The following is a 23,782-nucleotide window of genomic DNA, read 5'->3' as shown; positions in this document are numbered from 1 at the left end:
GCTACAGGTTGGGGGGAAATGCCTTTCCCTTTTGATTTGTCTCAGAGGTGCATGGCACGGTCCACCTCGGAAGACAACTTGACAATGTGTAGTCTTAAAGGAAGGCTACACACCAGGTGAATGGCTGGCATGGTATCAGAACTGCCTAACCATTTTGACACTTCAGCCGAAAATGTGAAGCCAAAACAACATCAAAGCAATCTAGTTCAATGCTGTTGGTGGCGATGAAGGTCGGAGACTGTTATGCACCTATATTGACACATGTATAAAGTTACAATGCTCTGTTAGGAAGCAAATCTCATTAAACTCAATGGGATTTACTTCCAGGTAAATACGCTTAGGATTGGGCCATACGTTGTCTTTTACAGTGTTCTTGCAGCAGGTTTGCTACTATATAGCTGTCCGGTAACTTAGCTGTCTAAGATTCGACTTAGCAGCGAATCAAAGCATAGTTAGTAACTGCTTATTTTCTCACCTTTTGTGTCTTCTTGCAGAGGAAGAGCCTTATTTACCTACAAGGCCATATGAAATAAGGAGCCACATGTACGTCCCAGCCGGAGAACTTGCCAATAAGCTCCGAGGGGCTTTGACTGATCGCTTTTCTGTTGCCCAATATCACAATTTTCTGAAGGGTTTTCAGATGCATAACTACTACTTGGAGAATGAAAATTTCAATAGATGGAAAGGTAAACAGGCGTATGTAGCCACTGTTCAATATTAGAACGGTTGCTTTCCATAATCAAGGACCTCTGCCTTAGAACATTGAGAGAGAACATGGAGAGAGACACAGACACAGCTGATCAGGGCCGTCTTGAGCAGATCGCGCGCCCTGGTGCTGAGGGGCGGAGATCGCTCCGCCGCCCGCCCCGCCCTTGCAGGGCGCAATTGGTTTCCGCGCGGCTTTGCCGCGCGGCGCCCTCCTTGCCAAGCCGGCGCCCAGCTTACCAGCCCCGCGCCATGGTGCACTGCGCCACCGGGGGTCTACGAAGAGCCGGCCCTGCAGCTGATGCTGACAGTATGAAACTAGATAGCTTGACTGGGTGCCTTCCATATGTTTTGGACTACAATTTCCATTTTTCCTGACCATCATCCATGCTGGCTGGGGATGATGGGAGTTGTAGTCCAGACTTCTCCAGACTCCAGATGTATTAGATTATACTGACCAATGACTTAGTGTTCTGTTTTATCGTTTATATTTACAGTGTTCTATTTTACAGTTTTATTATGATGCCTATAAATGGAATTATTATTAATAATAATACTCAGAAGGTGGCAATGTACAAAATCCAACCTTTCTGGAATTTGATATTCCAAGAAATTAATAAAATAACAATAAAAAAATGGGAAGTCAAACCAGAATTAGCTTTATTAAATATATTTCAAGACACCCATCTGGATTTACATAATAAAGAATTAATAAACCAGTTATTACAAGCAGTGAGATGCAACATAACCAGACACTGGAAAGACTTTTCTGGCACAACAATAGACAATTGGTATGAAACAGTTTGGGAAACAGCTCATCTTGAGAGATTAACAATCAAACTACAGTTTACACCTGGACAGATCGAGAAAGATGGTTTGACCCCAGTGTGGTTTAATTTTATAACATACCCTAGTATTTCAGAAAAGGAGCAATCCCACCCCACCCCCATCAGCATTTGGCTTGATCTTGTTGAATAATAATAATAATAATAATAATAATAATAATAATAATAATAATAATGCTCAGAACTAAGTCCCACTGAGTTCAATTTATTCCCACGTAACTTGGTGTAGGCTTGCATCCTAAATTCATATACCTAGTAAGAAAGGACAAAGGTAGCAGGCTGTCCTCTGTGTTAGGAAGCTTTACCCACAAATATTTTGAGAGATCAAAAGAGGGTTGGTGGAGTTCTATGGTTCTGATAGGTTCCAAAGCCCATAGGATAGGCAACCTGGTTGGACTACAATACTCCACCACAGCCATTATGGAAAGCAGACCACACACTCTGCTCTAAGTGATATTTGAATTCTCCTTAATCCAGTGCAATTTGCTCCATAATAATAATAATAATAATAATAATAATAATAATAATAATTTATTATTTATACCCTGCCCATCTGGCTGGGTTTCCCCAGCCACTCTGGACGGCTTCCAACAGAAAAATAAAATACAATTATCTATTAAACATTAAAAGCCTCCCTAAACAGGGCTGCCAACAGATGTCTTCTAAAAATCTGGTAGCTGTTTTTCTCTTTGACATCTGATGGGAGGGCGTTCCACAGGGTGGGTGCCACTACCAAGAAGGCCCTCTGCCTGGTTCCCTGCAACTTGGCTTCTCACAATGAGGGAACCGCCAGAAGGCATAAGTGGCATATGACTGCAGCCATAATGTCATAGGTAAAAATGCCCTATGTATTTTAATTTAATTGGGTTCCAAATTAGGCAGAGATATTCTTTTCTGACGGCAAAAATATATTTCCTTCCCAGCAACGGTGTTAGACGGATGCCCAAATCAACTAACGGAACATGAAGACCATATAGGACTGGTGGACGCTGGATTTTTCATCAATACAAGTTGCCCACCGCTTTTAAGACCAGAGAGGAAAGTAGATGTCATTGTGCATCTGAGTTACAGTGCAGGCTCACAAACTCTGGTAATAGGTTTTGTGTTGTTGTTTGTTTGTTTAAGCGATATATTTCATGTTTATGTGGAAACATTGCGACATATTGCCCAAGGCCACCTCTCTAATTAAATGTCTGTAGCCAGAGGGCCACAGATTCCTCACCTAAGTATAAATCAGGGGTATCCTCCCAATGTTGTTGGAATACAGTGTCCATTGCCCCTAACCATTGGCCATGTTGGATGGAACAGATGGAAGTTGGAGTCCAACATCTGGTGCGTACCAGCCTGGCAACTCCTGCTCTAAAATATCTGAATCTCACCCTGAGCACATTCTGGTGAGAAAGTATAAAAGACAAAAATGTATTTATTTACCTATTTAACAAAAAAAAGCATACCACTTGAATGCAATAAAACTACTACGAGGTTTATAATAGCATAAAAGATATGGCTGATCAAACATCTACCAACCTGCAGCAGTGTGTTATTTTTTTTTCTTTAAGTTTCAGCAAATCTAAAACATTACCACATTTTTTTTAAAAAAAATCTTAAATGCAAATTTTATTCTCCAGTCGGTAGTTAGATAGAAAACAATGACAAATGCAATGAAAGAAAATACATTCTGTTGATGGAAGTAAAATCTTATCAAGGCAATTCCTGGGAATTCATCTCACATAAATTTACCGTATTTTTCTGTGTATAAGACTAGGTTTCTTTTCCCCTAAAAAGAATGTCAGAATCTCCCCCCATTTTCTTAAATCTGAGTCCCCAAAAATAGGGAGCATCTTATACATGGGGGTGTCTTATAGAGGGGAAAATATGGTAATTCGGCTCCTCCTGTATCTGAAGAAGTGTGCATGCACACGAAAGCTCATACCAATGACAAACCTAGTTGGTCTCTAAGGTGCTGCTGGAAGGAATTTTTTAATTTTGTTTCGACTATGTCAGACCAACATGGCTACCTACCTGTAACCTCCTGTTTAAGTCATTAATTCCCAAGTTTAGATAATATTAATATATAGGATCATGTACCAAGGCCCTGTGACCCAGCATTTCTTTGAGGGGAACAAATAACCACACTGGATAACAGCATATTGGGTTTTGGGTTTGAATAAGGCCACAGCTTCATTGGTTTCAGTAGTGAATGGTTTGGCATAGGCCTTGAGTAAAGCCATTGCTATTCCACTCCAGCACAGCTGCTGGAAGTGCATTTCAGGGTAAACCACATCTTGGAAGGGGTGCCTATGACCTACATCAAATAGGAGTACCCCCTACCAAGGATCTCTATTGGAAGAGTGGTATGGCCCCTAGCTCCCGCCATACATCCTGGATCCTTTTGGATACTCTTCACCAAGGAGGGGCAGGCAGAGGCTACAACCTCCCCTCCATGCAATACCTAGGCTTACTCAATGCCTCACCATCACCCAAGCTGAAAACAGCTCGCTGCCAAACCATTCAGGCCTGCAACCAATCCCTGATAACTTCTACGATGTCATTTAACCAGATTTTGTTGCCTGCCTTTTTCTTTTAATGAACCTGAACACCTTAGTATCGTCAGCAAACCCGGCCACCTCACTGCTCACTCCTAACTCTAGATGGTTCATGAACAAGTTAAAAAGCAGGGACTCCACTTTCTACTTCTCCCATTCAATGCACTGTTCCTTAATTCCTACCTTGTGCTTCCTGGGTATCTGTATCTTAGTTTTCCACATATATTTTTTTTAGTGCTATATGATTGGTTTTTAACATACATTTCTTGTCTTCTCTTGTTTCTCTTGTCTTCTTCCATGTGAATGAAGCCCCTAGAGCAAGCTTGCAAGTACTATATCCAGCAAGGTATCCCATTTCCACATGTTGTCCTTACAGAAGAAGACAAGAAACATCTAAAGGAATGCTACTACTTTGATCAATCAGATGTCCTTGGTTGTCCAATCCTGGTTTTCTTCCCATTAGTGAATGATACCTTCCGATATTACAAAGCACCTGGTAAGTTATTGACAATAGCTAATAAGCCCCACCCCAAGTGACAATTATATCCAGTGCTGCCAGGCAATACAATTCATGGAGGTGGGGAGATTTTTGCTGGACTTCCCCACTACCAAGAAATCAATTAATTCCTCTGAACTGAATTGTTACAATCTGTTTTAAGCCATTGTGGGAATCATTTTATTGAAAGGCAGCATATGAATCTTAAAAATAAAATATTTAAAATAAAATACCAAATCTCTGTGGTAACAACGCTGAAGTTTCAACCTCTGAATCTTGACTGACTACAACAAGCTCTAAGGCACTGGAATGGATACAGGGTCTAGACTTAGTCATGCTTAAGAGTAGACCCACTGAAATCAAGGATTTGTTTGTTTGTTTAGTCGTTTAGTTGTGTCCGACTCTTCATGACCCCATGGACCAGAGCACGCCAGGCACTCCTTTCTTCCACTGCCTCCCACAGTTTGGTCAAACTCATGTTAGTAGCTTCGAGAACACTGTCCAACCAGCTCATCCTCTGTCGTCCCCTTCTCCTTGTGCCCTCAATCTTTCCCAACATCAGGGTCTTTTCCAGGGAGTCTTCTCTTCCCATGAGGTAGCCAAAGTATTGGAGCTTCAGCTTCAGGATCTGTCCTTCCAGTGAGCACTCAGGGCTTATTTCCTTCAGAATGGATAGGTTTGATCTTCTTGCAGTCCATGGGACTCTCAAGAGTCTCCTCCAGCACCATATTTCAAAAGCATCAATTCTTCAGTGATCAGCCTTCTTTATGGTCTAGCTGTCACTTCCATACATCACTACTGGGAAAACCATAGCTTTAACTATAAGGACCTTTTCTCCCAAGAAGCAGGAGTCTTTTAATTTTGTGACTGGTGTCACCATCTGCAGTGATCATGGAACCCAAGAAAGTAAAATCTCTCACTGCCTCCATTTCTTCCCCTTCTATTTGCCAGGAGGTGATGGGATCAGTGACCATGATCTTAGTTTTTTTTATGTTGAGCTTTAGACCATATTTTGCACTCTCCTTTTTCACCCTCATTAAGAGGTTCTTTAATTCCTCCTCACTTTCTGCCATCAAGGTTGTGTCATCTGCATATCTGAGGTTGTTGATATTTCTTCCAGCAATCTTAATTCCAGCTTGGGATTCATCCAGTCCAGCCTTTCACATGATGAATTATGCATATAAGTTAAATAAGTAGGGAGTCGATAAACGCCCTTGTCGTACTCCTTTCCCAACTTGGAACCAATCAGTTGTCCCATCTACAGTTCTAACTGTAGCTTCTTGTCCCACATAGAGATTTCAATGATACTTAAGTTAGTCACTAATGTAAAAGCCCTCTAAGCATAACTAAGTCTTTTGCTTCTTCTGTTCATGCTTTAGCATGGTCAGAATAAGATTGTGCCAACAAATACTAATCTAGCCTTGAGTATATGTTCTTATAATTGCATTGCTATATTGCATTATTTAATATGCTTTATTAACTTCATTATATTATATACATGCAACTACTTTGAGACCCTCTTAAGTATAAAAAGATATCCAAGCCTGATAAATCAAAATAGGGCATTAAAATTGTGGTAGATTAATTTTTTAAAAAACAACAACAATACCAAAATTGTAAATGAACCATTTTAAGAACGTTCTCATTGGAATAATAATAATAATAATAATAATAATAATAATAATAATAATAATTTATTATTTATACCCCGCCCATCTGGCTGGGTTTCCCCAGCCACTCTGGGCGGCTTCCAACAGAAGAATAAAATAATCGATTAAAGATTAAAAGCCTCCCTAAACAGGGCTGCCTTCAGATGTCTTCTAAAAATCTGGTAGCTGTTTTTCTCTTTGACATCTGATTGGAGGGCGTTCCACAGGGCGGCCGCCACTACCGCATACATGTATGCTTCTGAAATAAGCCAAATATCTAACCATTAATAACTCACCATTTCTTTATCCTAGGCGAGAAACGTGATGGTGAAGCAGAGATGGCTGCAGGAGATGTTGATGTTTCCACCTGGAAGACACCATACTCTACTTACTGCCTCAGATACAGCGATGAAAATTTTGACAAGCTAGTAAACCTGAGCGAATACAACATCTTGAATAACGAGCACTTGATTCTGCAGGCTTTGCGTGCTGCTGTAGAACAGAAAAGGCGGCACTGATGGGGACAGTATAGATTGACTGGGGAGCTTGTGGGGAAGGCAGAAGATCAAGTAATGGTTGGCTACAATTACTGATTAATCTGAAGGCTTCAGTGGAATTTATTTCATCTCTCTTATGATGACTGTTTCAAATTTCAGCAGGGGCACAGCAAACTACAAAGGCCCACTTATGGATATATTTAATAAAAAATTGGGGAAAGCAGTGTATTTTAAGAATGCATGTTCCGTCTACTAAACACACACACACAATTCTATGGCAGAATGATCAGCACAGGTCAATTTGTTGCACACATACAAACCTACATCTGTAAAACAAAGGGAAAGGGTTGTTTTAATAGTTTATAAGAATACCAACATATTTCTCCAAAACCCGTGGTTTGGCCAGAGATATAAATGCTCCTAAGAATTATGATACTGAAATTTAGAATGGGGGAGAGGGTAATATTATGGATTGGTAAAGATAAAGGGACCCCTGAACATTAGGTCCAGTTGTGACCGACTCTGGGGTTGAGGCTCTCATCTCGCATTATTGGCCAATGGAGCCGGCGTACAGCTTCCAGGTCATGTGGCCAGCATGACAAAGCAGCTTCTGGTGAACCAGAGCAGCACACGGAAATGCCGTTTATGCCGGTACCTGTTTATCTACTTGCATTTTGACGTGCTTTCAAACTGCTAAGTTGGCAGGAGCTGGGACCTAGCAATGGGAGCTCACCCCGTCGCAGGGATTCGAACCGCCGACCTTCTGATCAGCAAGCCCTAGGCTCTGTGGTTGAACCCACAGCGCCACCTGGGTCCCAATATTATGGATACTTACACATTAAAAATATTAATCCCATTATTATGGATACTTACACATTAAAAATGATGGCAAAAGAATGCACAGATTTGCATAAAATTAGTATGTGCCAATGTGCATATCTAGGTGTAAATTTAGAAATAATTACTATAATGTATACAGAAATACAGTTTCCTCATACTGGGGGAAACTGTTACAAGCTGACCAGTGTGCATCTTATTCTGCTGTTCAGATGTTAACTACTGATGGGCAGCTCCAAGATCCTTGTTCTTGCTTCTTATGGTTTTTTATCTTTGGACTGGGACTTCAAACAGAGGACTGCCCTCTGTAAAGCAGAACACAAAGCCCCTGGGCACCCTAGAGGTTGACTTTCTACTCTTCTTAAATGTGCAGAACGTTGTGACAAAAAGAATCATTGGAGGTTCATGCGGTCCTACGATTGCATACCCTCCAACATGTCCCAGAGGGAAACTGGGATATGTATCTTTCGGGGCAGAACATGGCCCTGCAAAATGGGACATCCCAGGATCTAATCCAGGCATAGGCAAACTTGGCCCTCCAGATGTTTGGGACTACAATTCCCATCATCCCTAGCTAACAGGACCCGTGGTCAGGGGTGATGGGAATTGTAGTCTCAAACATCTAGAGGGCCGGAGTTTGCCTATGCCTGGTCTAATCAGTAGCCAGGATGGTTTTTGTAATGTCCTGCTTAAATCAGGACAGTCGAGCAGGATACATGACAGTGGAAACCTGGAGCAGGAGAAGATAAGATGTCAAGCAGTGTTAAGATCAAAATGAGTAAAATATTTAAGTAAAATTTCAGTGTGGACATGAGGGCTCCTCCTACACATGCAAAAAGCTGACAAAACAAAAGAAAGCAGAGTTTCAATAAGCTTAGAGAATTTTTCCTGGGGTGTTCTGCATATTTCTGAGTACAGAAGTTTGGACTACTTGCATGCAGTCACAGGCCAGGCCCCGGTGGGGTATCTTTTCCCACTGTACACTGGAGATTCTCCTTGAAAATAGCATGCAAATCCTATTGGGATTTCTGGGACTTATAAAGGTAAAGGGACCCCTGACCATTAGGTCCAGTCATGACCGACTCTGGGGTTGCGCGCTCATCTCGCATTATTGGCCGAGGGAGCCAGCGTATAGCTTCCAGGTCATGTGGCCAGCATGACAAAGCCGCTTCTGGCAAACCAGAGCAGCACATGGAAATGCCGTTTACCTTCCCACTATAGCGGTTCCTATTTATCTACTTGCATTTTGATGTGATGCGAACTGCTAGGTTGGCAGGAGCTGGGACCGAGCAACGGGAGCTCACCCCATCACAGGGATTTGAACCGCCAACCTTCTGATCAGCAAGCCCTAGGCTCAGTGGTTTAGCCCACAGTGCCACCTGGGTCCCTCTGGGACTTATAGGCAGCAGTAAAAGTTGTTCTACCAAGGCCTAGGAACATCCGCCGCCTTTTCCCATCTAAATGCACACTTTGGGGTAAAGCAGCAGGAGCCCATAGGATCAAAGGAGGCACAGTCCTACTTGTTTTGCTTGCAATGAGCCTCAAACACAACTGTGTTCACGTCAGACCTACCTGCACGCATCTTGGTAGGAGGGCTCAGCTATGCCAGTGCCCTGATTGAATGCTCACAGAACCATTGGACCTCAAATCTGAGTACCAACCAAGTGAGAAAGCCCATGACGGAAATGTGCAGAAATTAAGGGACAAGAAGAACACATTAGTTAGGTGGAATCATAGAACTTGTGGTTGTTTGTAATTAGGTGGAGATGTTGACAGTATCAATTTTTGGAAAGAAGAGGCACACCTACAAGATACCACCCCTCTTACTTCAAACACCAGCCCAGCTTAGGGTGGGGGGGAGGATCTGCTTCTATGAAGCTATTGGCTTAATGCATTCATCTTCATCTAAAACTGAAAGAAAGCCCAAGTAAATGGGTTTACATATGCTCACCCTTGCCCACTCATCCCTCATTGTTAGTTTAGACCTGGGACAAATACTTGCCTTTTGCTTGGGTCAGGGGTCCCCAAACTGTGGTTTACTGATGAACTTCATTTCAGGTGGTCCACAGCACATCGGAAGATATATATATATATATTTAAAAACCAAACATCATCTAGCATAGTGTGTTACAGTTGATACAATAGTCCACCAAGACCCTCAGCAATTTTCAAGTAGTCCATGGTGGGGGGGGGGGAGGTTGGCTTATGCTACTATGTAAGTAGTGCTATGTAATCATAGCACATATAAACAATGGGTGGGATTCATCAAGTGAGTGTCTTCAGCAGAAGGCCTGCACAAAGACTTCTGCTTGTGCAATAGGGCTCCCCCTTTCTCCTCCCCCATGAAAACCCATAATTGGCCTGAGGGCTCAGGAGAACCCCTAGAATAGTGCACGTGGGAAAGAGAGGTGTTATGTACTGAGCTGAATCCGAGAACAATAGGATCCAAAATGCAGCAGTCTGATTGGTTCGCTGGAGCCACCCAATCCAGCTCCAGGTGGAAGTGAATCAGCAACCTGATTGGCCTGCAGGAGCAGCCAATCAGGCTGCTGGCGGAAGTGAAACTGCAACCTGATTGGCCTGCAGGAGCAGCCAATCAGACTGCTGGCAGAAGTGAATCTACAACCTGATTGGCCTACAGGTGCAGCCCTGAAGTAGCCAATCATGCAACACCCATTGTGTAAATAATGTATATAAGCAGACGTTTTGGGGAAAGAGCCATTCTTCTCTTCTGCTACTACAAGCTGAATAAAGAGCAGGAAATTCACTCTCGACTCCAAGTATATTTCAAGAGGGGAACATCATTCCATTTTGCAAGCTTACACTGATGGAATAATTAGTAGAATAGGACACTGAATTCTTTCTAACATGTGTTACCACAGAATTTGTGGCCCTACAAATCTTGATGTTAATTATTAATGCATATACTGCTTAATGCCAAAATAAGCAATTGGCAATAATAAAAAACAAATTGCAGGAGCACTGAAATATGAACAACCATAATTAAAGTACACAAACATGCAATAAAACAGTCCCATTAAAACAACACAGTAATTAAAAGAGGCGACTCTGGTCAAGAGATGAAGGGAATGCCTATGTAAACAGGTGTGTCTTTGAAAGCTGGCAGAATGCCAAGCAGGAAGTGCATCCCATAATGCCAGCACTGCCAGCAAAGAGACCCATCCTTGTGTTACCACAAGCCAATAATCATTAGGTTTGCAAGACACACCGTTTGCTGAATTTGATGTACCACTCAGCGTACAGAACACAGCATTCTACAACAGCTGCAGCCTCCAGACCAGCTGCATCAGAGGCCCCACATATAGAGCAAATTACAGTAGTTACCAGTGCATGTGTCACAGTGGCAAAACTATCTCTGTCCAGAAAGGGTGCAGTTGATTTGCCAGCTGAAGCTGCTAATAGGTTCTCTTGGATCTGGAGACCAAGTCCTTTGGGGACAAAGAAGGTTTCAAGAGCAATGCAAAACTACATACCTATGAGTGCAACCCCATCTAGAACAAGCAAAATCCCCAGTTCTTGAACCTTAACACACACACACCCAGCATCTCTGTCTTAGCAGGGTTCAGCCTCAGTTTATTGACCCTATGCAGGTCGCTGCTGCATCCAGAAAAGGATTCACCATGTGCATAGCATTGGAGACAAATCTGTTTCCCTAACAGCAGTGATTTCACAATGTATCTGCAACACTAATATCATCATGCCACTACTGCCACACAGTCACAGAATGATTGCACAATAAAGTGATACACTGTGTCCCACAGCTTTTCAGACTCATGCTACAATAATTAGTGTTTCAGGAACTAAATTTGGGAAGGCAAAGGGAAGGTTTCAGGAAGTAAATTTGTATCATGTAAGACGTTCTCTGTGGCAAAACAGGCAACAGATGACATACTTCTCAGTATGAACCTGACACAACTTCCCAGGTTGTGTTCCCTCCACCTCTCCGATCTAAATAAAAGTGAAAGCATAAAAGTTACCCCCTCATTCTCAACAACTCCAATTATTTCCAAGTACCCATTTTAAATAGTGATTCCACTGTGTTTCCCCAGGATGAATTGTTGCTCAGAGGTTAATTTCGCTATCCCTGTCTGATTTTGGATTTCTCACCTAGAGGCTGGACCCAAGAGACCATTTCTCACCCTGCAGCCAGTACAGGAAATATGTCTCTCCCTGGCAGAGAAGGTCCTATGGCTTCTTAGTGATGTAAACATTTCAGTGACTCACAAATTCACCCTTTTTGCTCTGGTGGCCAAAAATATCAGAAAGAAGACCCTGGACAATATAGCATTGAATTGTAAGGGAGAGATCTAAATAGAGACTATTATTCGTGGCATGTCATCCCTTTATGTGTATTTATTTTTGATTCAGATTTGTCATGATCAATGGCTATCCCTGACAGTTAGGTCCAGTTGCGGATGACTCTGGGGTTGCAGCAATCATCTCGCTCTATAGGCTGAGGGAGCCAGCGTTTGTCCGCAGACAGCTTCTGGGTCATGAGGCCAGAATGATTAAGCTGCTTCTGGCAAACCAGAGCAGCACACAGAAACAATGTTTACCTTCCTGCATAGGCACCTATTTAGCTACTTGTACTTTAATGTGCTTTCAAACTGCTAGGTGGGCAAGAGCCGGGACCAAACAACAGGAGCTCACCCCATCGTGGGGATTCGAACCACTGACCTTCTGATAGGCAAGCCCTAGGCTCTGTGGTTTACACCACAGCGCCACCCAAGTCCCTGTGGTCAATGGCTAGTACATTTTTAAAACTACCTAGAGATTTCCCCTGCTGGCAAAGTGTTGGAATATGTTAGAGAAGAGGAGGAGGAGGAGGAGGAGGAGGAGGAGGAGGAGGAGGAGGAGGAGGAGGAGGAGGAGGAGGAGGAGGAGGAGGAGGAGGAGGAGGAATTTGGATTTGATATCCCGCTTTGTTGTTGTTTAGTTGTTTAGTCGTTTAGTCATGTCCGACTCTTCGTGACCCCATTGACCATAGCACGCCAGGCACTCCTGTCTTGCACTGCCTCCCTCAGTTTGGTCAAACTCATGTTCGTAGCTTCGAGAACACTGTCCAACCATCTTGTCCTCTGTCGTCCCCTTCTCCTAGTGCCCTCCATCTTTCCCAACATCAGGGTCTTTTCCAAGGATTCTTCTCTTCTCATGAGGTGGCCAAAGTATTGGAGCCTCAGCTTCACGATCTGTCCTTCCAGGGAGCACTCAGGGCTGATTTCCTTAAGAATGGATAGGTTTGATCTTCTTGCAGTCCATGGGACTCTCAAGAGTCTCCTCCAGCACCACAATTCAAAAGCATCAATTCTTCGGCGATCAGCCTTCTTTATGGTACAGCTCTCACTTCCATACATCACTACTGGGGAAACCATAGCTTTAACTATACGGACCTTTGTCGGCAAGGTGATGTCTCTGCTTTTTAAGATGCTGTCTAGGTTTGTCATTGCTTTTCTCCCAAGAAGCAGGCGTCTTTTAATTTCGTGACTGCTGTCACCATCTGCAGTGATCAAGGAGCCCAAGAAGGTGAAATCTCTCACTGCCTCCATTTCTTCCCCTTCTATTTGCCAGGAGGTGATGGGACCAGTGGCCATGATCCCGCTTTATCACTACCCAAAGGAGTCTCAAAGCAGCTAACATTCTCCTTTCCCTTCCTCGCCCACAACAAACACTCTGTGAGGTGCGTGAGGCTGACAGACATCAGAGAAGTGTGACAGAGCAGCTGCATGGGGAGGAGCGGAGATGCGAACCCAGTTCACCAGATTATGAGTCTGCCGCTCACTACACCACACTGCAAAATGATGTTCTCTCATTCCTAGACATACAACACAGTATAATAAGAAGCCCTGCTCTTAGCTGTGCCCTTGTCTGCAATTACGGTATATAGACTTGGAGATGGAATTTTCAGAATGACTTTGCAATATTTTTAGACGGTGTCTCATGTACTTTGATTGCAGTATTACTTCAGAATAGTCACTAATAAGGCAGTGCTGGGATACATTTCAGCAAAGGCTGCTAAACCAGCCTAGGGATGAGTAAGTGCTACATCATTAATGATTTCTGGAACTGGAACTTCTTCAGGATGAATGAGATAATACCTGTCCACTATGCAAAGTGCATAGGCACATGACTCTGGAATTAACCCAGAATGAGAAGCAGGCAACTGTAAGCACAAAGCTCAGTTTAAGGTGCTGAATGAACATGCATCATTCCCCAGAGTAGTAGGCAATTGGATTTATATTTCAGTGCAAATGTAGGTACTGCTCCAGCGGGAAGGTAAACGGTGTTTCCGTGCACTGCTCTGGTTTGCCAGAAGTGGCTTAGTCATGCTGGCCACATGACCTGGAAGCTGTCTGCAGAGAAATGCTGGCTCCCTCGGCCTATAGAGCGAGATGAGCGTGCAACCCCAGAGTCATCCGCGACTGCACCTAATGGTCAAGGATCCCTTTACCTTTACCCCTTAGGGTACTTTCCAGACTCTCCCTATTTTGGGGTGGGAGCAGGGGTGCCAATTTGAATAAAATATTGTGGGGGCCCAGGAAAGCCCTGCCCCATATAATCGAACACATGATGCAGTGCACACACATCATTTGAATGGGAATACCCATGTGGAGGTCTGGCCCCCTCAAATATTTTATTGTGGGGGCCGAAACATCCATACCCCCTAGCAGTTGGCTCCTATGGGTGGGAGTCAATCACATACTGGTAAACTTAGGTTGTAGAGTTAAAGTTTACGGGGAGGTCTTGTGCAGCAAATTCAATTCCCCCAAATATTTGCCTCTTTGAAATAAAGGAAATCGGCTGGGAAATGAAGTGGAAAGTGTGACAAAACACTCTAATGCAGCTGCCTTGGGGGGGGGATCAGGATGAATAAACAGAAGCACCTTGAGTCAAAACTGCAGGCAAATGCAGCAGTTACATAAAACAGGATTTAAGGTAAAAAGAAGTTGTGCCAAGTCTGATTTTAGAAATCTCCAGGTATGCCTACTGGTACTGTGGCTCAGGCGCAACTGAGAACAAAACAAGTGATGTGATTTTAACCGGGTTTTGTGTTTCAAAGTCACATCAACCTGTGATGCACTTCCATACAGAGATGATTTTGCTGTGCTATTACTCCAAAGGGTGAAGTCAAAACACATTGTGAAAATTAAGGCAATTCATGCACCAGAACCATCAATTCATATAGAGCAGGCATCCCCCATCTTCCACGACCACTGGTCCTGTTAGCTAGGGATATGGGAGTTGTAGGCCAAAACATCTGGAGGGCCTCAGTTTGGGGATGCCTGATATAGAGAGATGGCTCTGTGGGGCACATGCTGCCCTGAGACATCTCTGCCTTCTCCATCCTGAAACTCTCCCTTCCTATTCCTGTGACCCAGGATGACTTTATTATAGCCACTCTTTTCAAATTAGCTTTTAAAACTAAGCTGTAATTGCAATTGCTTGCATTTCTGGAGAACACACTAAGATTATGTCTCTGTTGTGGTATTTAAGGTGCCCAAAACTTGTTATACAGGTATTATCAGATGAATCTGAAGCAGGTGATTCCTTTAATTTTGAAGTTATTGTGCATGCAGCAGTCAAACTCAGATTGGTACATCATCTTCCACACACTCAGTTCTTTGGCCTTGTGATCCAAATGATTAACAAACCCTACTTCTCTTGCATCCCTAGCTAGCAGTTTCATGTGGAATTTGCCAGCTGCCCAGTCTTCTAATGTACGCCTATTTGTTCTTATGTCCTCCTCCCTTTGGTAGCTCCTAGTCAACCAGGAGGTACGTGTGTTTCAGTTAATTACATCTATTCTTGCCAGCAATGCATATATTATCCTGCTAGAATTTCTGTAATGTAAAATACAGAATAGAACAGGAACAAAAATCTTCAAAACTCAATCAGTTTGTTTCAATGATACATTCTTCTCTCTATGACAAAAAATCGCCTCTTATCTAGTGGAGATTCCTTCCAGCGGAAGTGGGAAAGGCCATTCTTCCCAGTCTAACCTTCCCCTTGCATCCTTTGATACCACCTGCTAGACTGGAAGGATCTCCAACCTACAGGGATGGTGGGGTGGGGGGGAAGACTATAGGGAAAAGGGGGAATATCACTTCTCCCACCATGGCCACTGCCCAGAACTTCCAATGGGTTATGAACATCATATTTTAGAAGACTCCGAGGGCCTTCTGGTGGTTCCCTCACTGTGAGAAGTGAGGTTACAGGGATCCAGGCAGAGGGCCTTCTCGGTAGTGGCCCCCTCCCTGTGGAATGCCCTCACATCAGATGTCAAGGAAATAAACAACTCCCTGACTTTTAGAAGACATTTGAAGGCAACCCTGTTTAGAGAAGTGAAATATACTCGGAGTCGAGAGTGAATTTCATGCTCTTTATTCAGCTCATAGTCATCAAGGAGAAGAAGAGAAGAATGCCCTTTTCCCAAAACCATCTGCTTATATACATTATTTACACAATGGGCTTTGCATGATTGGCTACTTCAGGGCTACACCTGTGGGCCAATCAGTTTGTGGATTGACCTCTGCCTGCCGCCTGATTGGCTGCTCCTGCAGGCCAATCAGGTTGCGGATTCACTTCCACCTGGAGTTGGATTGGGTGGCTCCTGCGGACCAATCAGACTGCTGATTCTGGATCCTATTGTTCTATGATTCAGCTCAGTACATAACAAGAAGTTTGTTTTTTTAAAGGTTTTTTTATTGAGGATTTTCTTGGTTTACATAGGTAATGTAGTGTCTCATAATTTTTCCATTGTTACACATCAATCTTGCTTGTTGAGACATTAGGAAGAAGAGGGGGGAAGAGGGGGGCGGGGTGGGGGAGTGGATGGGGTGGGGTGTCTATGATTCTGTTTTCCTTGATATATGTAGGGATTCAGTGTCAGTGTTGTTTTTAATGTTCAATGTTGTGTTTTTAATATTCTGTTGGGAGCCACCCAGCCAGATGCGAAGGGTGTAAATAATAAATTATTATTATAAGACTGGAATTAAGAGATTCCCTCCTCCTGCCTGGCACATGGATACAGATACTTGGACATGGAAAGATGACCACCCAGCAAGGGAGATCCATGCATAGAGCCAGGTGAGGTGGCGGGTGTGCAATTATAGCATCTCCACATGAATAATAATGCTCAACCTTCCAGAGCCAGTTGCCCAGAGCCAGTATGGCATAGTGGCTAGAGAGTCAGAATAGGATCTAGGGTCCAAATCCTCACTCCACCATGAAGTTCACTGGGGAGCCTTGAACCACCTGCCAACTCTCAGTTTACCTTACCTCACAGGGTTGTAAGGGTGATATGGAGATGGAGAAAGCCACTTATATCACCTTGAGCTTCTTGGGGGAAAGGTGACATACAATAATAAACAAATATAATTAAATAAAAAGGACAGCTCTTGGGGACAGAGTTTCAGACAGTTTAACCCGGGAGAGAGGGCATTCATTTCTGATCCAAATCTGTGTTAGGAAAACACATGCATATTGTGTTTCAAAAGACAACTGGAGGGTGGAGGGAGAGGCAATAGCATAGTCTAGAACAGGCACGTCCAACAGGTAGATCGTGATCTACCAGTAGATCGCTGGACGTCTGTGGTAGATCACTGGTAGATCACTGGCTCCCCTCAAAGCAGCTCAACAACTTTAGCTCCTCTAAAAAAAGCTCAACATTTTTTGCCCTGCTCCTCCCTAAAAAGCTCAACAACTTTGACACAAACCCCAAAAACAGGGCTTTCCTTCATAGAAAAAGTTCAACAACCTTGACCTGAACCCCAAAAAAGGGGGTAGATCACTGCCAGTTTTTACCTCTGTGAGTAGATCACAGTCTCTTGGGAGTTGGCCACGCCTGGTCTAGAAGCAAAAGGAACACCTGTTCTTAGCAACTTCATTGCGCCAGCTCTAACACATTTCAAGACGCTTCACTCTGACACTTGTTCCGCATAGCAATGTAACAAGGGAGGTGGGAGGGACTTTTTTTTATTTCTGAAACGAGAGGGGGTGTGGCTCTGAATCACTTTTTGGAATAGGTGTTTATCCACCTCTGCTGGTTTAAAGCCTGAAAAATGTGTGTGAATTTTTACAGTCTTATCCTTGGCTTCATCGAGAACATTTAGCCTGCACAAACTTGCACGGAAAACAATAATGGAAGCATGTGGAAGTTTATCACATCTGGTAAGCATCATGGGGCTCCCTGGAAGGACAGATCCTGAAGCTGAGGCTCCAATACTTTGGCCACCTCATGAGAAGAGAAGACTCCCTGGACAAGACCCTGATGTTGGGAAAGATTGAGGGCACTAGGAGAAGGGGACGACAGAGGACAAGATGGTTGGACAGTGTTCTCGAAGCTACGAACATGAGTTTGACCAAACTACGGGAGGCAGTGCAAGACAGGAGTGCCTGGCGTGCTATGGTCCATGGGGTCACGAAGAGTCGGACACGACTAAACGACTAAACAACAACAACAAGCATCATGGGTATTCCGGTTCAGATAGGCGGAGCGAAAAGCAGATTGTGTATGTTCTTTTCTTTCATTATAAAATGGTGTCGCATTTGTTGCTGTTTGTTAGCATAGACACACTACAAAATGACATTGGTTTTGTACCAATTCACTAAGGAACAACAGCAGGAGAAACCTGTTGTGCTCACATGCTCCTGCAGGGTGTTCTATAGGCATGTTTCATTATGGGATGTTGGTCTTTGGGGCTCTTCTTATGGCTGAAGATTCTGTCCCATGATCCTTTCCCTGCCCCCCCCCCCCAGTTTGCAAGATTCCTTGGGGGACAGAAAATGATCATTCAACCAATTCATGCTTTGAGTCTCAAGGTATTTCACAATGAAGATGCTTGTTTTTATTTTGGTTCTTTTGTCTTTGTCCTTTTGAGTTTTTACTGTATTTTCTGTGAATAGTGGGGCAGCTGCTCAGCTCAATCAGGAGAACACGAGACTCTTACTCTCAGGGTTGCGGGTTTGAGTCCTTTGATGGGCAAAAAGATTATTGGATGGCAGGGGGGTTGGAGTAGATGACCCTCGTGGTCCCTTCCAAATGAATGATTCTGAGATTTTGTTATCTTTAAAGTCATTAGCTAGGCATTGTGTGTGAAAGGGTGGGATACAAATTATAAATAAATAAGGATAGTGGGGGTGGGTGGGTTGCTGTTTTTCTCTCTTGGTGATCAGGATAGAAAGGATGTAAAGTATTGGCTTTGAGTGTGGCATTTAAACTGCTAAATGGACTGAGCCTAGGATGCCAGAAGCAGGATCTCCTCTGTGTAGACCATTCTAGCTGACATCAAAAACAAGAAAAATTCAGAGGCTGTTTTCTAGAAGAGTGAGGAGGAGAAAGACTACATACACAACATACATTTAAAGCACTCCTGCAAAAGAAAAAAGAATCCTGTGAACTATAGTTTGTTAAGAGTGCTAAAAACTGAAGCTATGTGAAGGCTAAATTTCTTTTCCAGGAATTTTGTAGCTTCTGTGCGTGTGCTTTGAATGTATGGAGTGTACACAGTTAATATACATGTTTTTAGAGGAACTTAGATCTGACTATTAACTAAGAGTATTTCACAGTTGCTGTGACTTGGCTATATATATGTGTGTGCGCACACACATTTTAACGTTTTGCTTGTTAATTTCCATTGGTGGTTTGTTCGCAAAAAACGTTTTTTTAAAATAATAATTCTTAAAATTATATTTGATGTAGAGATGCCATTTTTTGTAGAGCAAAAAAGAGAACACATTGCATTTCCTGCCTGAAAGTGCACATTACCACATGCTTGTTTTCCAGAAACATGAAAACCAACAGGGTTTCCTGAATAAATTTCCTGGCGCCTCTGCTGCAAAGCTATTCTGCATAATACATTTATTTCTCCCATTATACACATAAGCATACAAGGAAATTCAAAATGGCCGTTACTGAGCCACCTTTTCTGTCCTTGCAGTCTCTGCCTGCTGCCTCAGATTATTCAGCTGATGATATGTCATCAGTCAATGAATGATGGGAGTTGTAGTCCAACAACATCAGGAGGGCACCATGTTGGGTGCAATAAAGGTAAAGGTAAAGGGACCCCTGACCATTAGGTCCAGTCGTGACCGACTCTGGGGTTGCGCACTCATCTCACATTATTGGCCGAGGGAGCCCGGCGTACAGCTTCCAGGTCATGTGGCCAGCATGACAAAGCCGCTTCTGGCGAACCAGAGCAGCACATGGAAACACCGTTTACCTTCCCGCTGTAGCGGTTCCTATTTATCTACTTGCATTTTGACGTGCTTTCGAACTGCTAGGTTGGCAGGAGCTGGGACCAAGCAACGGGAGCTCACCCCGTCACAGGGATTCGAACTGCCGACCTTCTGATCAGCAAGCCCTAGGCTCAGTGGTTTAACCACAGCGCTACCTGGGTCCACAGCGCTAGCTGGATGCAATAGCTGCCTTCAAATATCTGAAAGGCTGTCAACCAGAAAGTGGAGTGAGATTTGTCCTCTATTGCTCCAGGGCAGGACTAGAAAGATTGGTCATGTATTGCAAGGAAGTCAATTGCAGTTTAAGATGACAAGAGGCTTCCTAACAGTAAAAGCTGTCCAGCAGTGGAACAGACTGGGGACATGACTAGAAGCTGGAAGGGATCCTATATGGAGAGGATTTGCCTGGATGACTTCCAGGGTCCCTTTGACTCTATGATTCACCCCCAGTTGTAGACAAAACTATGCCCAGACCATTCACTGTTCAAGATAACTCACATCCAATACCCCACTTCTTTGCATTGGTGTGCATACCTGCTCTCAGAATACAGAGAATGAGACCATTAATATTTATAACATTGAATTCTAAAATTAGCCAGAGATGGGGCAATTGTATGCCTCCCCCGCGGGTGGCGCTGTGGGTTAAACCAGTGAGCCTAGGGCTTGCCGATCAGAAGGTCGGCGGTTCAAATCCCCGCGACGGGGTGAGCTCCCATTGCCAACCTAGCAGTTCGAAAGCACGTCACGTGCAAGTAGATAAGTGCAAGTAGATAAATAGGTAGTGCAAGTAGATAAATAGGTAAGGTAAATGGCGGGAAGGTAAATGGCATTTCCGTGCGCTGCTCTGGTTCGCCAGAAGCGGCTTTGTCATGCTGGCCACATGACCCGGAAGCTGTACGCCAGCTCCCTCAGTCAATAACGCAAGATGAGCGCCGCAACCCCAGAGTCGGTCACGACTGGACCTAATGGTCAGGGGTCCCTTTACCTTTACCCAATAGCCATTAAGCACACTTTAATAGTCTTTGGTTTTTGCCCGCTCAGTTCTCCTTTCCTCACCACTTTGATGCTTTCAATTCACATTTTCATGTTGACCTTTGTACACTATTTACATGCAGGTAGAAACATCACCTTGTTGTCTGCTTAGTGTAAGAGTGATCAGAGCAAGGAATCTCCGGCGAGCAGATACCCGTAAGTAGCTTTCCTATTCCTTTGTGGTGGGCTGGAATACAATGAGACTACGGTGCCCAACAAGGCTTTAACAGGCCAGTCCTTTACTGAAAAGGAAAAAGCAATTACCCTGACCCTTGGCCATGCTGGCTGGGGCTGATGGGAACTGGAGTCCAACAATATTCAGACAGCCACTGGTTCCTCATCCCTGTGTTGGAATATTGATACTGGACATTTCACTTAATATTATGCTGTGAATTTTAAAAAGTCTACAAATTCTAATTAACTAAATCTGCATGCTGCACTTTAAATAACCGGGGATAATAGGAGTTGTAATACGTACATGGAAAGAAGCAGAAGTCACAGTAAAGGAAGAATGGATACAAAAACTTATGCAATATGATGAAATGGTGAAACCTACCGGAAGTATAAGAAATCGAAATAACAAACTTTTTATAAAAGAATGGAAATGGTTTATTGAATATTTGCAGAGAAATTGTAAACAGATAAAAACATAAGCAGGATTACATATCGTAATAACCTGCAGTTTTATAAGAGTACTGTATATATTTACAGTAGATAATTAAATGAGCAAGTTAAAAGAATTTGGATATGCAAAATATATTTAAAAATATATTTGAGGAATCATGGAAAAAGGGGGAAGGAAGTCAAATTTTGAAATGTTAAATGGATTGTAAAATTAATGAAATGTATAAATTTGAAAAGTATAAATAAAAAGCTATAAAAAAGGAGTTGCAATACAGTGACATCTGGAAGGCCACAGAATCCCTACCCGTGTTCAAACAGAGAATTTTTTGAAAGTATATTTGCCAACATCAGGTATGAATTAATTCTGTACAGATATCAGCCCAATGCACAAAGTGATATATATATACCTGTTAAAAAAATAGTTGCAATGTATATTGTATTAGCTATCACACAGGTTTTTTAATTGTTATTAAGGGTTTTCTTGGTTTACAAAGATATGTGCAATGTCTCTCTTAGCATTTTTACAAATCAGTTTCATTTGTTGAGACATTGGTGAGGAGAGGGGAAGGAAAGTAGATGGGGGAGGGGGTGTGGGTGGGGTCGGGTGACAATGTTTCTATATCCTATATAATAATGTCCAAGTTGTCCCTGCGTCCAAGCTGTCCCGTGTGTCCCTGGGTCACTGCGCATGTCCCCCAGGGACACAGGGATTGGACGGAGAGACTGCACGCGCGCGCACACACACACACGCTCCCCCCCCCCGCCAACCGCCACTTGCCCTCGCCCTCGCCTCTCGCATTGCCACCAGGCACAGGTCTTGAGCGGTTGGCGTGCTGCTGACAGCACAAAAGCCGCTCCCATTAGAGAAGCCGCAGCCCCTTAGCCCACACAGCCAACGAACACGAGGGAGGACATAAGCAGCCACCACGGAGCTCGCGGACGGCACCTTGCCTCCGCTCCTAGCTCATTTACCTTCTCCACGTCCCCGGCCTCTTCCTCTCCCAGCCGACCAACCGTCGCAGCTAAACCTGAAGCAGTTTTTAAAGACACCCCACATTGGAACTCTAAGGGCACAAATCTTCCCGGGAATGTGCAAGCGGCAAAGGAGAGCCAGCCCAGGCCGGGCCTCCCCGCGCGGCCCCAGCAATCCCCCCCCCGCACTCACCATCTTGCTTCAGCAACAGCCTTTCCCTCAAGTCCCTTCAGCAGCGCGGCCCCTTTAAGAGCCCCCGGGGGGCCCTCCCCGCCTCAATTTCAATCCGGCCTCAGTTGTCAGGAAAGATGAGGGATTGAGCGCTACTCTCTGAGAAGAGGCCTTTTTTTACCTCCTCTCTACTGCTCCTTCCTGGGGGGGGGGGGTTTCAAAACTGTTGCTTATTTCGCTAAGGAGGCAGAAATATGCAGGCGCTGGGGACTCGAGAGTCATCCCCTCCCGGCTCAGCAGCTGTTTTTCTGCCGTCAGAGCCTCTGATACTAAATCTCCCCTGCGGAGGCACAAAGTCCTTTGGGGGGGGAGTGAGGCGCTCAGCACAGCACAGTTTGCAACATAGCAAGATACATTAAAATCATATTATTTAAAAAGCAACTGCTGCAGATGTAAGAAATACAGTTGACAGTCAGGGAAAGACTCAATAGAGAGTCTCTCTCTCTCTCTCTCTCTCTCTCTCTCTCTCTTGGCCCTCTCTGCACCCAGCCGGGCAGGTCTACTCGGGAGGAAGCGGGCTTCAGAAGGCTGCCCTCCCCTTCTCCTCCCAGACGCAGCAGCCGAGCGCAGAGAGGGAGGTTAGGAGGAGCAGCGGCAGCAGCAGCAGCCTGGCTGCACCAGGCAGCTCATGGAAAGGCTTTTCCGCTTTCTACCCACCCCTGCCCCTCGCCCAGCCCAGCCTCCCCTGGAGAATGAGAGAGAGAGAGAGCTCTAGGCACTCGCTGGAGAGCTTTCCCGCGCGCGCCGGCTTCCCTTCGCAGAAACAAGCTCCTCCAGAAAGCCTGCGTTTCCACAAGCCCCTACCACCTTGCACAGAAAGGGGTGCTTTCCTCTCCCTCTCTCGCCTTGCCTGCTTTGCCTCAACGCCCCCCCCCCACCACACTATAGGTAGGCATTGCTTGAGGCGCAAATACGGTGCCTGAGGTGGCTCTCCCAGCAAGCACCCTCTCCAGCTCTTGCCTGCAGTGCTCTTTGAATCGTGTCTCCATGCTACCCACGGCATTTCCCCTGCGCTAACACCAGCCCTTACCTATAACTCTCTGGGGCATGAACTCGACCCTTCCTGCACTCAGCCCCAAGGGATAAGAATCT

General features: G+C 44.3%; 2 protein-coding genes across 3 annotated transcripts in view; both read left to right on the top strand.

Moving 5' to 3' along the window:
- The window catches only part of LOC118083572 (cytosolic phospholipase A2 epsilon), a 43,222-nt gene extending 36,242 nt beyond the window's left edge, over positions 1–6,980 (top strand). For both annotated transcript variants that reach the window (XM_035112095.2, XM_035112085.2), the window contains exons 18-21: positions 495–686; positions 2,474–2,640; positions 4,406–4,592; positions 6,554–6,980. In XM_035112095.2, coding sequence (XP_034967986.2) covers positions 495–686; positions 2,474–2,640; positions 4,406–4,592; positions 6,554–6,759 — 752 coding nt within the window. In that variant the 3' untranslated portion in view covers positions 6,760–6,980. The remainder of the gene's footprint in view (positions 1–494; positions 687–2,473; positions 2,641–4,405; positions 4,593–6,553) is intronic.
- Positions 6,981–20,939: 13,959 nt separating this feature from the next.
- Positions 20,940–23,782, top strand: part of LOC118087182 (cytosolic phospholipase A2 epsilon) — a 34,109-nt gene continuing 31,266 nt past the window's right edge. Inside the window, exon 1 of the mRNA XM_060283017.1 lies at positions 20,940–21,018. Coding sequence (XP_060139000.1) covers positions 20,940–21,018 — 79 coding nt within the window. The remainder of the gene's footprint in view (positions 21,019–23,782) is intronic.

The sequence above is a fragment of the Zootoca vivipara genome, chromosome 1 (genome assembly GCF_963506605.1).
Source record: "Zootoca vivipara chromosome 1, rZooViv1.1, whole genome shotgun sequence".
Taxonomy (NCBI): Eukaryota; Metazoa; Chordata; class Lepidosauria; order Squamata; family Lacertidae; genus Zootoca; species Zootoca vivipara.
Note: the sequence above shows the minus strand (reverse complement) of the source record. Positions and strands in the feature narration are given on the sequence as shown.